At 42.5% G+C, this 15,367-nt stretch overlaps 1 protein-coding gene across 5 annotated transcripts in view; it reads right to left on the reverse strand.

The window, feature by feature from the left end:
- Positions 1 to 15,367, reverse strand: part of MYO1D (myosin ID) — a 356,514-nt gene that overhangs the window by 135,759 nt on the left and 205,388 nt on the right. For all 5 annotated transcript variants that reach the window (XM_037887148.2, XM_043536697.1, XM_043536696.1 and 2 more), the window contains exons 17-19: positions 5,562 to 5,785; positions 2,258 to 2,402; positions 1,445 to 1,549 (exon numbers count right to left, since the gene is read on the reverse strand). In XM_037887148.2, the coding sequence (XP_037743076.1) occupies positions 1,445 to 1,549; positions 2,258 to 2,402; positions 5,562 to 5,785 (474 nt within the window). The remainder of the gene's footprint in view (positions 1 to 1,444; positions 1,550 to 2,257; positions 2,403 to 5,561; positions 5,786 to 15,367) is intronic.

The following is a 15,367-nucleotide window of genomic DNA, read 5'->3' on the forward strand; positions in this document are numbered from 1 at the left end:
GTGGGGGCAGGGCCTGTGGCAGAGCCAGGGGTTGAGCAGTGAGCATCCCCCAGCACATTGGAAAGTTGGCACCTGTAGCTCCAGCTCCAGAGTCAGTGCCTAGACAAGGAGCCACATATTAACTTCTGAAGAGCCGCATATGGCTCCGGAGCCACAGGTTGGCCACCCCTGGTCTAGACAATAGTCCTGCCATGAGTGCAGGGGACTGGACTAGATGACCTCTCGAGGTGCCTTCCAGTCCTATGATTCTGTGATCCACCCAACAACATAACCAGCACACACACCACCAAACATCACTCTGAAGCCTAGAATGTCTGTTGAGTCAGTGTGAAGCAATTGTAACAGCTACAAGCATGGTTGAGAGCTCTTTGTTTAGAATATCACCAGGTTCAAACACCACTGGGATTCACAGTCTGTTACTCTCAAATTTTTAAGTTCTCAGCCATTTTCAGCTGTTCTAAATTTTTACACATTACTTTACAAATTACACCTGTGCAACAGCACAAGCTTTCAGATACTAGTTTTAAATATTCTGTTTTTTGTCTATAGCAGTTTCATAACATTCAAATAAGATACTCGATCAGCATTTAAAAACAGCATAATTTACTTCATTACAAATGTTATTCTCAATTTGCAATAGCACAAACTTTCAAGTTAGTTTTACAAACCTTCAACCTGACTTAAATCAATAATTTGAAATTGCCTTGATTTAAGTGTCTCCACCCTGGAAAGAGACTTCCAATCAGACCAAAATCAGCTACACTTAATCCAGCCTGGGTTCATCTCCCAGGTCCTAGGTGGTCAGAGGTGTCCCTTAAAGTGAAGGGTTCCTTGTTAGCTTGGGCTCAATATTAAGAAAGCAGTGGTCCAAAATATGAATGTTCACACTTGAAACATAACAAGGATAGGATGTGACCCTCCTGGCACCATTTCTTCAGACAAACTAAATCCTAAAGTTTTCGTTTTCTTGATCAAAATCCTTGTTAAAAGTAGCCTATATACTTGCACTATGATCTAGCCTCCCTGGTTTCACTGGTTGCTGAGTAGTATTTTAAACCTTCAGAGATCTTACAAACACTAAGGAAAAGAATTATTACACCACAATACATCACAAAGGAATTTAGAGAATAGTTTGTTATCCAGTGCCTGTGAGCTTTAGTGGAAAGCAAACTTCAATGACATGCCTTCTGTTTGGGCTGCTGCTTTGAACTCCACCTGATATATTACAGAAGATAAAATATCTACTCCAAACTCAATCTCCCTAAAGCAACAAATGGTCAGATGATAGGGCTGCTCAGAACTTAAATATTTTCTCCTCAACCTTAGCATCAGAAAACTTCACTTCAGCCACAAGAAAATCAGTCTGTGGCATTTCTGTTCCCAGCCTAGCTTTTGACTTTCTGTAGATTTCTCTCCTTCTCCTCCAACCACTCATTCTGTTTACCTTGCGGACGTGACATGAGAAGAGCACATTCATGTACTTGTCCTTCCTCTTCAACTCATTGGCAATAAGGATGAAAGAGCCTGTGGTCTGAGGGTTATCTGGTTTCTGGAAGAGCAAACAAAGACGGGCACATAATTTTTCTTAATTACCAAACAGAGCAATCATGCTTTATCATCAACCTAGGCCTGATGGAATGGCAAGCTCACCAAGAAGTCTGTAATACACTCCCTTACCAGGAGACTTTATCAGACATTTCCTTGCAGTACAGAAAAACAGCATCCGGAGTTTTGCATGCTTTTCTAAAGGACCTTTTAGAAACAAAGGCTTAAGGGAAAAGGAAGGCTCTAATAAGCAGGAGCTACCTTTGAGGAAAACACATAAGGAGATTTCCACTACGCTCTCAGAGGCAGTTAAGCATTTTCCTCTGCCTAGTTCTTCCATTTATGCTATTTTCTAACTTCCACCCTAACGACTGCAATTTTATTCTCATGTTGCATTTTCCATCCTATCTCTGGCCACTGGAAGAGTCAACTGACGATGTTAATTGGTATCCTGATTAACAGTGGCCCCAAGAATAATGAGAATAAGGTTTGGTATTTACAAAATTATAGTTCTTAGCATAGTAAAAGTTGGAACCTTTTTGAAATGGTTTACAGACTACTACTTAATGGAGGAGTTGGAATGCATTTAATTTTTAGAACACACACTGTTTTCAGACTCTCCCCTCCTGATTCCCTTAGGCCTCACCCAGGGAAGCTCTTCCCTATTCATCTGCACTGACGGAAGATTGAACATTTCTATCACAGCACTCACCGATGCAATATAGTTACCCTCCCAGGCTCTTTGTAGCCCAATATCTGCTCTGTGACCCTTCAACAATTCCATGGCAGCAACCTTAGCTCTGAGCTGAGGCAGATCTTCTGGTGGGATGCTCTTGATAAGCACATTTGCTCTCCACCTGAAAAAAGAAAATCTAATCAACTCCAAAGTTTATCTGTGCCCCATAGCAAGACCAGACTAATCTGGAGCCTTACCTGATTTACACTGGGAGAGTTGGGGTAAACAGACTTTTCTAGCTGCCATTATTCAACTGAAGTCATTTTTCAAACAACACACTTAGTGACTTTGTAAGAGATGGCATCACAAAGTTCCATGTTTGTCGTCTCCAATTCCAGAATAAAATGTTTTCCTACCTGCTAGTCCTGTAAACATGCCCTGGCATCCAAGAATCATGCTGGGCTGTTAGCACATCACCAATAATAAAGGTTCTGCAAGCCAAATTCTTGGCTCAGCTACCCCATTTCCCTTTAATGACAGAATTGACCCAGCAACTGGAACTCAGTTAACTGTTGACGTGAAAACAGGAACACAGTCTACTTCACTCTTACTATTTGTATTACAGGAACGCTCCAAAGCTTTAACTAAATTTGGGACCCGATTGAGTTAGACAGCCCCAGCACTGAAGAGTTTACAATCTAACTGGACAAGCCAAACTAGTGCAGAAAGGGAAACAGAGGCACAGAGGTGAAGTGATCTATCTAAGGTCACTTAGCAGGTCAATGGCAGAATTAGGATTAGATCCAGGTCTCCTAACTCTCTGTGCAGTGCCCTATCCACTAGGCCACACTGTCTCCCATTCTTCTGTAGTAGTATTGGCTTTACGAGGCTAACGCTATTAAAAACCTTTTAGCCAAAGTCCGCTCTGACTCTGAACATATACAGGGAGCAGAGCTGTTCAATAAAGAGGCACCATTTTTACAGTCACTCTTCAAAATGCAGCCATGCTAATTTCTCTACTCTGTTGGACTAGCACCAGATGTTGATATTGCACCACTGAGTTTGAAAGCACTGATTTCTGATGCCTCTAAATTCTGGAAGACAGTACTAAATATAGATTATAGATATTGTGGCAAGGCACCTCCTTCATCTCACCAGACTTAGCACTGCCCCCTCTGGCAATGGTGGGCCTGGGGTAAATCAGCCCTACCCTGGGGAGTGTTTGCCTTCCTCCTTCTGTGCTCCTTCAGCTGTGTTTTCAGGGTACGCCCCAGGGTGGCCTAAGGAGTGATTCTTCACCGAACGAAAAAGAAACAGTCTTGTAAATACAAAAACAAAGAGGGATACCTTTCCCTGTCTCCTCGCTGGGTCAGGGTGTCATCCTGTTGCTTGCCAGGGGGTGTCAGTCCTTCCCCTAGCAGGCATTCAGGTTTGGTTGTTCCTCTATAGGAAGGAGCACAGCCTCTCACCCTGGAGAAGCTTATTTCCCTGCTGCCACTAGCTTGTCTCTCTCTCACCCCTTTTCTCCTCCCCACCAGAGGAGGGGTTTTTAAAGGCCTCAGGCAGCCCTTAATTGGATCCAGATATCCCTGATTGACCTGAGGTAACCCCTTCTCAGCTTGTATGAAAAAGGGCCTTTAACATTCTAGGGCTAACGTATCGGCCTTCCAGGACCCTCTTGCACAGGTCCATGTCTTCTGTCCCAGGCCCTACAGAGACCTCTTTAAGGTGCAGGTAGTCAGGCATAGAGCATGTTGGCGCATGCCTTCCTGCGCCACTTCCGAGGGCTCTGATACGACCGGCAGCTCCTTTATCAGCTGCTCAGGGTTCAGCTGATCGCCATATTTGGGGTTGGGAAGGAATTATCCTCCAGGGCAGATTGGAAGAGGCCCTGGGGGTTTTTCGCCTTCCTCTGTAGCATGGGGCACAGGTCACTTGCTGGAAGATTCTCTGCACCTTGAAGTCTTTAAACCATGATTTGAGGACTTCAATAGCTCAGACACAGGTGAGAGGTTTATCGCAGGAGTGGGTGGATGAGATTCTGTGGCCTGCATTGTGCAGGAGGTTGGACTAGATGATCATAATGGTCCCTTCTGACCTTAGTATCTATGAATCTCTGACTATCTCCATCCGAGAGGTCTTCCGTGAGACATCTCTGAGCTGCCGGTCTTCCACCAGGACGTGCTCCAGACCTGGAAGCTGGTTTTGCCAACCAGATCTGTGGCAGCCGCCAATGGAGTAGATCTCCTTGCGGAGCCCCTGCTACACAATTCCCAACTCGGTGTACAGGTGGCGGAGTCCCCCTAGGTGCGCCAGAGGCTGGTCCTAGCAGGAGACATCAGGATCGGAGACCTCCTGGACTATGACCAGGGAAATTGCGCGGATCCCCTGACACTTGCTCAGCGCATGGGGCTCTCCATGCTTTGTATTTCAGGAGATGAGGGCAGCCTTGCCGCCCGCCTCTCGGGCTCACCTCGAGCAGGTCCTGCGGAAGGGTGTTCCCTGCCCACCCCCATACCCTAGGCCCTCTGGATCTTTTTATCAGGCCCCTGTCCCATGAGCCTCCCTGGCTGCCCCACCCGTATACCTTGTGTGACCTGCAGCCAGTTTGCTTTCAAACTGCGCGACGGGCATATCTGTACACACTCGTGCTCCATACTCTCCATTTCCTCACCCTCATGTTCCGCACTGACACTAAATGGTAGGACCTAATGCCACCTGTTGAGGGTGAGGCACCCCGGTGGGTCAGCTTATACTCCACCTTGGCCTCATGGCACGCTGGGTAAGTTCCTCTCTCCACTCACATACCCAGGCAGAGTTCCTTTGGGCAGTGTCCCTTAGCACCTTAGAGGAGCAGTGGGCGCTGTCCAGGGTTCTCTGCTCAGTGTCCCCTTCAGGTTCCCTACTTTTGACCCACACACCCATTCTTGTTAGTTTTTCAGTTGCCCCCCCCATAATTATTTGAGTCCCAGGCTCAGTGGATCCTCCCCATAGGCTGGGGGAGGGTCCTTTAACCGTGGGCAGGCTTGTACCTAGCGCGGTTCACCTGTCCCCAATGCCTGTCCCTTTTGCAGCATGAGGGAGACCCTGGCGCACACCTATCTTGAGCTGTGGGCGGGCTTGTGCCCGCTCACCTCCCAGAACCCAACATGAAGACCCTCTTGCAGCTGTTCAGTCTGACTTTGTCACAATATACATAATATGTTTTCTACAGAATACGGTAGATCTACTATATGAAAAATATATTCACATAGGAATCAATGGCCATTGTTAATTCTTATGTTTTAGTTTGTGACCAACGATGCCTCATTTCGAATGAAATAAAGGGTCTTCCTTGTACCTGTGATAAATTGCCTGCAGTGCTTCTTCGAAACGGCGCAGCACTTTTGGAGGGCTGGGCCACTTCACATGCTTTCCATAATCCCGCATGGACCTCACGCTTTGGAAGCGCCGGGTGACCTCACGGATGTAGGACTTCACCTTGTAGTGGCGGTAGCACTTAATTATTGTGAGGGCAGCCTTTGTCCTCTTATACCGAAGGCGGGCTAGTGTGCCCCTCCAGACCTAGAGGAGGAGAAGAGTTGAGATTTTTAACAATACAAAGCTATGAAATCATTTAACTTCTAATTTACTTTCACATTCTGTTCCTACCCAAGTTCTACAGCTTTTGTGCAGAAGGCAAAAAAGAAAGTTAGTGATGCAGTTCTGGGAGATTCGCTTTTCTGTAAAACTTAAATTGAGTCAAAAAAACCCTGTTATACAGATGCTAATCCCAGAGCTGCTTCCATTCCTATGTACTTAGGGAGCAGAATTTTAGCGCAGTATCAGCTAGAAATGAATAAAATTAATTCAGCAAGAGATTAATTGATTTCAACCATCATCCTTCTATGGAATTAAGCAAATCTTTGGTTTGAGTTACATTCCCAAACACTTCATCCCTCATATTCTACTGTGCCACCTCCCTGCATTACAGGACTGAAGGAAAGGGAAAGGAAGAATGACAGGACAATAAGTATGGTGACCTCTGCTCAGCCAGATTCATCAGCACTCCCAGGATTCCCTGCTACATATATCCTAGAGTGTACCACAAAACTCCGACAAGAAGCCCTAAAGCAGAAAATCTTGTATGCTCTCAGACTTCCTTTCAGATACACCATGCAAATAAAAAGGTAAGCCCCAGAGAGCCTGATTTCAAGGAGAGAGAAGATGGGTTAGGTAATATCTTTTAGTTGACCAACTTCTTTTGATAAAAGAGAGAAGCTCTGTGTAGCCTGAAAGCTTGTCTCTCTCACTGACAGCAGTTGGTCCAATAAAATATATTACCTCTTCCCCTTGTTGCTCTAATATCCTGGGACCAACACGGCTGCAACAACACTGTTTTCAAGTAGTCTTCCCACAGCAAGTGCTGACCTGTCTGCAGTTCTACCTCTATCAACACTAGTTTTTTGATTTCATTACAATATATAAGAATCAACACTAGATTCTTGATTTCATTACAATGTACAAAAGAAAAAATTACCTTCACATGGGGGAAAATGCATTGCCCTAGCTGAGCAGGTAGCATTGTTCCTATCTTGTAACCAGGTAATTTTAATGTGTTCATTTGAGTGCTCTCCAGCTAACATGCACATTCCTGAGAAATCAGCAAACAGCTGCCCTTCCACTTTAGTATCATCTACCAAGGTGAAGGCTTATATTTTTGTTTTCTCATAGGGTCACACTTGAAAGATAATGAACATCCTACCCATGAAAAGACTGCTTTATAACTCATTCAGGGCTCTGATAGAGAATTTATTTATCGCCTGAGATGCATCTTACAGCCCCACAGATGCACATCAAGCCTTCTATTTACACAAGGATTAATTACCTAACGCGATTTCCAGTGTGGCATTTATTTGTTGCATGAAGAGGTGTCAGAAGTTTTCTCTTGCAAGGTTTACTAAACATTTTCCTATATGTGTGAGAAGATTCTGGAGTACTGACAGAGGAAAAACAGATATACAGATGCTCTTCACTAAAGAGCTAGAATATTTAATGTTACTCTGAAACCAGAATATTTAAAGAGACACTAAGGTTCATGGGGCCTAAAAGGTACAGTAATATTTTCTCAGAATGACCCTCTCCTCATTTTCCCTTTTAACTCAAAGCCCTTGTGTAGTATTAAACATCTCCAACCAATGGCTAGAACTTCAACCTCAAGAGACTAGGCTTATTCCTGAAACAGACAGTAGGCTGCTCCCTTAAGTGCTAGAACATGCTGTCTCTGTAGTAATGTTCTCACCTTTAGCATGCCAAGAACTAAGGAGGGCTCTGATCCCCTGTGTAACATTGCCTAAGCCAGTGACTTCCAGGACAAAACAATTCTCCCACTACTTATTCCCTAGTATTTGCATTTTTTGTTAGCTGGTAACCACAACACAACACAACACGATTGTGAGTCAATCTCCTCACCAGACACGTCCCTGGGTGAAGACAGTCCTTAGAGTACACAATGTTAGACCATTCTCTACACCTTTCTGCAGAAAATCCAGGCTTTAAACACTTGCAAACTTCAACCTTTTAAGGAAGCATTTACAGAATATGCACTATGGCCTATAGCATGGCCAGAGGGGATTATGTTCCAGGTAGCTGGAAGCATATTGTTACATATTGGCTAAGACCTTCCCTTTCATGAACCAAGCCATCAGAAATACAATTCCTACATTCCAAGGCTGGAAGGGACCATTGTGATTATCCAGTCTGATCTCCTCTACAACAGGCCATAGAAATTCCCCCAAAATAATCTGTAGAGCAGATCTGTTAGAAAAACATCCAGTCAAAAACTGTCAGTGATGGAGAATCCACTACAACCTTTGGTACATTGTTCCAATGGCTAATCACCCTATCAAAAATGTATGCCTTATTTCCAGCCTGAATTTCTCCTGCTTCAACTTCCAGCCACTGGATCATGTTATACCTTTCTCTTCTGGATTGAGGAGCCCATTATCACATATCTGTTCCCCATGTAGACGTACAGACTAATCAACTCACTCCTTAACCTTCTCTCTGTTAGACTAAATAGACTGAGCTCCTTGAATCAATCACTATAAGAAATGGTTTCTAATCCCTTAATCATTCTCTTGGCCCTTCTCTGAACCCTCTCCAATTTATCAACATCCTTGTGGAATTGTGGACACCAGAACTGGACACAGTACTCCAGCAGTGCCAATGAGCAACAATTGTGTCTCCTGACAACATAGCGCTGTTCACACCAGTGCTTTCGTCAGTCTAGCTTGTCTGTGTGTCTCTGGGTGTTTTTTTCACACCCCTGATCAACAAAAGTGCTAGTGTAGACATAGCTTCAGTCTCAAAAACAGCTATGCCATTTTGGCGGAAACTTTCCAAAACAATTCAGCCTTAACCAGACATCTGGCATGAAAAATTTCAGCCCACACTGTTAAAGTATGGCAATGTTACACACAACTGAAAACAGGATCTTGTAGTGAGAAGTGTCAGGCAACTTTAATAGTCAGAGCTACCAGGCCCATCTATAATTAACCCCCCAAAGAATGTAAACTCCTGGGGGCCCTTTGACTTTATTTGGCTGTCTTATACCACGGTGAGCATATAGCTAACACTTAAAATAACAGACTACCCAATAGCCATCAGAGAGCAATAGCATTAAATTATTGACCCAGACTGGATCTGAACTGGTGATCTGGAGGTGGAAGACTCTATATCATTAGCAGTCTTTTGATCCATACAGTGCTTCATTCATTCTCTCTCTCTCTCTCTCTCTCTCTCTCTCTCTCACTTACACACACACACACACACACACACACACACACACACACACACTCTCACTCAACACAGGAGAAAAATACATTTCAGTATCTAACCAACCATTAAAATGAGGTAAAGCATTTAGACACAGAGGGAAAATAAGCCTTAAGGGACCACCTTGAAAATATTCTAACTTTTTCCAAGGCTGTCTCCACTATTTGTTATGTGCAGCCTAACAGTAAGTACAACAGCAACCTTGAGAATGAATTTATATAAACACTATCATAGTCAGAGTAAAAACCATTAATCTAATTTTTAAAACTGTTCTTAACCCCTAGAACATAATAAAATTACTGATGATAATCTACAGACACACACTGAAGCAGAACAAAAACAAACAGTTTTAAGGTACAGCACAATCCAGTTTATTAGACTTCCAGTTAAGTGCAAGTTGGTCACATCCCAAGAGCGTACATGCAGTCTCTCTGAAATCTTTGGAAATAAGGTGGTATTGGAGAAAAGTCCTAGTGAAGCACCAATTGTCTGAGGCTTCTTTTACAGATGACGTATCATATACTGCTTCAACTCTTGCTCTTATGATGCAGCTGGAAACTTTTAATGGATCTCCCAGGTTATACCACAAAAGGGAAACTCACAGGCTTGTCAAACTTAAAACAGGGGGCCTGCGATTGCAATTCAGGCTTTCCAAGAGAATGCAGAGTAAACAGATTAGTCTAATAGAGGCTTTTTGGCAGCATGCCTTTAAGATGGACCTTATGGTAAATGAACTCCTTTGCACAGTACAGAGAGAACTGGAGTGCATATTGATCTATAAGAACCAAACCTGGAAAATAAAAGTGGATAATATAGAAAAAGCCCTTCTGACTGGATAACAAAATCTGGTACACAGAAAGCTTAGTTACAAGTCAAATGTAAAGATATGAGAATCATCTCTCTGGGATTTCACATATATCTGTCACTCCAAATGATGACACCTATAGGTTGTGAGAGAGTAAAAACAAGCACTATCTCCCCCTCAAGTCCACTCTCCAGAGCTTACCAGCCAAGATAGGGGATGTCCGGTTTAAAAAAGTGGCCAACCTATGAGAAAAGAATGCTATTCATAAGAACCCTTGTCAATATTTTCAATTTTTATTGTAAACTTATTTATATAATATATATGTAATCTGTATTAACACAAAGCAAATGAAATAGTACTGCTATTTGACAAATTTTCTTAGCTATAGTATGAGTATATATAGCCCTAGCAAATTCAAGTAAGATCCATAGTTAACCACAATTGCTTGGAATAGTAAAATCAGATTTCTGGGGTGAAATCCTAGCCCCTCTGAAACCAAAAGAACTGCCATTGACTTTGCAGGGTCAAGAGTTCACCCCAGATGCACTGCCCTGAAGACCACTACTTCTATGGCTGATTCCACATCAGACTGAGAAATAGTATAATATTTAATAAAATTGACAGCTAGCTGGAAATCCATGGATCCGCATAACTAAAGAGTATGAATTTAATTTGCGTTTTCCTTCCGCTAATAAAGAAGAGTGGCAGAAAGCCTGTTGCTCAAGACATACATTTAAATCTAGACTGAACAAAGCACTAGTACATGTACAACAGAGAACAATCTTGCGCTGGCCAAAGAAGGAACTAGACAACTTAATACTGAAACAGCATGTCTGTCTTTTGCAAGGAACACCAGGGAAATAGAGATATAAAAATATAAGAAAGAAAAACTGAGCACAATTCTACTATCAACTTCCTATCTTCCTGTGTAACAAGAAGGGAGTAGAAATTAAGAACAAACACTACTGTGCATGCTACAGAGGGATTTTACAGTGCTATTTGTGTAGGCTTCAAATGTATTTTACACAATGATATCAATTGTATTCTTGTTAGTATTCCTCATTTTTACATTAAATTCTTAAAATTAGATGGTTAGATTTTAGCTTCTCAGCCTTGAAATATGGATAAGTTAGAAAAGAGTCTTGTTTGCTGTGTTTATAATTTTTATCTGTCAAATCCATGGCATGTCAAGAAAAAACTGAATGGATTGCCCTTGATGTTGTATGGAGGCTGCATCACTGCAGAGGTTGCCTTCATAGCAAGCAGTATCACAAAGTGGCTACAAACATCAGCCTTCCTAATCTAATTACCCAGTTGCGGCACTTCCCTGCGCAATACCCTCAGCCAACTATCAATGAAGAGCATGTCTGTCAAGGTTCCTTCCCCACTGTGAACTCTAGGGTACAGATGTGGGGACCTGCATGAAAGACCCCCTAAGCTTATTCTTACCAGCTTAGGTTAAAAACTTCCCCAAGGTACAAACTTTGCCTTGTCCTTGAACCATATGCTGCCATCACCAAGCATTTTAAACAAAGAACAGGGAAAGAGCCCACCTGGAGACGTCTTCCCCCAAAATATCCCCCCAAGCCCTACACCCCCTTTCCTGGGGAAAGCTTGATAAGAATCCTCACCAATTTGTACAGGTGAACACAGACCCAAACCCTTGGATTTTAGGAACAATGAAAAATCAATCAGGTTCTTAAAAGAAGAATTTTAATTAAAGAAAAGGTAAAAGAATCACCTCTGTAAAATCAGGATGGTAAATACCTTACAGGGTAATCAGATTCAAAACATAGAGAATCCCTTTAGGCAAAAACCTTAAGTTACAAAAAGACACAAAAGCAGGAATATACATTCCATTCAGCACAGCTTATTTTACCAGTCATTAAACAAAAGGAAATCTAACACATTTCTAGCTAGATTACTTACTAACTTATCAGGAGTTGTAAGGCTGCATTCCCGATCCGTTCCTGGCAAAAGCATCACAAAGACAGACAAACTCTTTGTTCCCCCCGCCTCCAGATTTGAAAGTATCTTGTCCCCTCATTGGTCATTTTGGGTCAGGTGCCAGCAAGGTTACCTTAGCTTCTTAACCCTTTACAGGTGAAAGGGTTTTTGCCTTTGGCCAGGAGGGATTTTATAGCACTGTATACAGAAAGGTGGTTACCCTTCTCTTTATATTTATGACAATGTCCCTAAGTCAAGTTGTCAAGACTACAAGAATTCACCCCTATATGCCATTGTAGGCAGTCTCCTCACACCATACCCTCCATAAACTTAACAAGCTCAGTCTTGAAGCCAGTTACGGTTTTTTGCCCTCACTTCTCCCCTTCAAAGGCTGTTCCAGAACTTCACTCCTCTGATGGTTAGAAACCTTCATCTAATTTCAAGCCTCAATTTGTTGATGGCCAGTTTATAGCCATTTGTTCTTGTGTGCATATTGGCACTTAAATAACTCCTCTCCCTCCCTCCCTCGTATTTATCCTTCTGATGTATTTAGAGATCAATCAGCTCTCCCCTCAGCCTTCTTTTGGTTAGACTCAAGACAAGGTCTTTGAGTCTCCTCTCATAATGTAGGTTTTTCATTCTTTGGATCACCCTAGTAGCCCTTCTCTGTACCTCAGCAGTTCTCAAACTGTGGGTCGTGACGCCGTTTTAATGGAGTCACCAAGGCTGGTGTTAGACTTGCTTCAGTCCTGGGCAACAGAGCTCAGGCTTTGGTTTCAGCCCTGGATGCCGCGGCTCAAGTTACAGCCCCCCTGCCCATGGCAGAAGTCCTCAAGCTTTGGTTTCCCCACCCCCAGACCCCCCCCCGGGCAGTCGGGCTTGGGCCCTCCCACTTGGGGCGGCAGGGTTTGAGCTTCTGTCCCGCTTCCTGGGATCGTGTAGTAATATTTATTGCCAGAAGGGGGTGGTAGTGCGTTGAAGTTTGAGAAAAGCTGCTGTACCTGTTCCAGTCTGAATTCATCTTCCTTAAACATGAGAGACCAGAACTGCCTACAGTGCTCCAGATGAGGCCTCACCAGTGCCTCGTATAACGGTACTAACACTTCCCTCTCTCTACTGGAAATATCTTGCCTGATACATCCTAGGACTGCATTAATCTTTTCCATAGCCGCATCACATTGGTGCTCATCGTCATTCTGTGATCAACCAATAGACACAGATTTTTCTCCTCCTCTGTCACTTACAACTGATATGTCCCCAGCTTATAGCAAAAATTCTGGTTAGTCCCTAAATGCATGACCTTGCACTTTGCACTATTACATTTCATCCCATTTCTATTACTCCAGTTTACAAGGTTGTACAGATCTTGTATGATATTCCGGTCCTCCTGAATAATGGCTATACCTCCCAACTTTGTGTCATCTGCTAATTTTATTAGCACACTCCTGCTTTTTGTGACAAGGTCATTAATAAAAATATTAAATAAGATTGGCCCCAAAACCGATCCCTGAGGAACTCCACTAGTAACCTCCCTCCAGTCTGACTGTTCACCTTTCAGTATGACCCACTGTTGTCTCCCCTTTAACCAGTTCCTTATCCACCTTTCAGTTCTCATATTAATCCCCATCTTCTCCAATTTAACTAATAATTTCCCATGTGGAACTGTATCTAATGCTTTGCTGAAATCCAGGTAGATTAAGCACTGCAGTGCAAAACAATATTCAGAATCAGGGTCAGCTTTGCTGCAACACCCACAGGATGTTCAGAAGATGCATTAGTGAGTTAAGAAAGCTCAGTTTGGCTTTCTTCAAAGTAAAACACCACATGATCCTCAGTACAGGGAGAAAGTGAGTGAAAAAGGAACCTTCCTCTAAACCTTGTTTGCTCTCTCCCTCCAACCCCACACTTTGACAGTCATTTATTGCTCTGTTATGTCTACTTTAGACTGAAATCCTCCAGGCAAGTGCTTTCTGTATCCACCACGGCCAGATCCCAAATTTGTGGCCAAAGCAAGTTATGCTTCTCCTGCATCCTGGAGGAGCTTTAACTTGTGGGAGGGTTGTATTTAAGAACTACACAGAGATGTGGAAAGATCAATAGATCAAAAAACAAAGGAGGAGGATTCATAATTTCTTTTTCCTTTCTAGTCATCTTTCCCCAGGTTATTGTCTGAGTGAAGTCACCAAGGGTGGGATTTGTGCTTTTTGATTTCTTGGGAAAGACCAAAATAAAAGGCAGATATCCAATCCTCTTATCCTGAATCAAAACTTGCTATAATTGACACACTCAAGCCATGTGGTCAATAAAGGGTATATTCCAATTAAAATGCAAACCACCATAATGGCACTGGTGAGCTCCAATCTCTATATTTAGCAAGTGTCTGGCTCACTTTCCATCTAGGTTCCATAATTAACTAGACCCAAGGCTTGTGCATCCTTCCTAACTGCAGAATACGATTAGGAGCAAAGTCTTAATGCATTCATTTTCACCACTCAAACAACTGGTCTCTCCTAAAACTTTTGTTTACTAGGGCAAAGAAAGAGTTCCAGTTAAATACACATACTTACAACTAGCACCAGTGGAAATTAGAGGGAAGAGACTTGACCTGAAATTGAGGTTTCTTCCCAGTTTTTGTTTTTTCATAAGAACCAATGCTTGTTCTCTTCTGGACTGATTTCACTTTTCCTTTAATCCCCACATAACAGCAAGGTGATATGTGCTTTATGAGTGTCCATAGACAGATGGACCCAAATTCCCCCATACTACATTAGACTTTTAGCTACATTTCAAGATGCTTCCAGCTAAGCCAATCTATACCATCACATGGACAGCTAATGTGGACTGGACTTCACCAAATTGTGTTAAGAATTTTTCATGACACAGCCCATTATGGGTATCAATGCAATATTAACTTCAAAGCCTAGCCAGAACCACTTAAAAACTAAGGGAGTTTTAAAGCAGCGCCACACACAATATTCAACTGAATTTAAAAAATATGAATCCCCACCTATGTTCTTCTCCATTATTTAGTTTGCCCTGGATAGTCTCCCCAGTCTTTGGAAATCTGTTTCCCCGACCAGCTCTGGTGGTTAAATGGATAATGGGAAGCAGATGAGGAGTGTTCTTTAAAAGGGCCAATTTCACAAAGCTGAAAACATTTATGAGCCAAATCAGCTGGGAGGAAGAGTTTAATCGGAAAAATGTGAATGATAATTGGGAATTGCTTAAGAACACTTTACTTGATGCCCAAAAAGCCACAATCAAGGAATAAGGCTGTAAACCTAGTTTAGATAAGTGAAAGCGCTATAAAATTAAAAAATATTCAACAAATGGAAGGAAGGAGAAGATGACAGTAATGAATATAAATTATAAACTAGGAATTACAAAAAATTGCTTCCTTTACCAAAGGGACACAGAGAAATATATGGTCAGCAAAGTTAAGGACAATAAGGAGGAATTTAACTATACTAGGAACAAAAAGAATAGTAATACTGGTAATGGCCCATTACTAGATGCAATGGTAGAATTATTAATTATTATTAGTATTAATAGTAATGCAAAAAAGGCAGAAGTGTTCA

Source organism: Chelonia mydas, chromosome 27 (genome assembly GCF_015237465.2).
Source record: "Chelonia mydas isolate rCheMyd1 chromosome 27, rCheMyd1.pri.v2, whole genome shotgun sequence".
NCBI classification, from domain to species: domain Eukaryota; kingdom Metazoa; phylum Chordata; order Testudines; family Cheloniidae; genus Chelonia; species Chelonia mydas.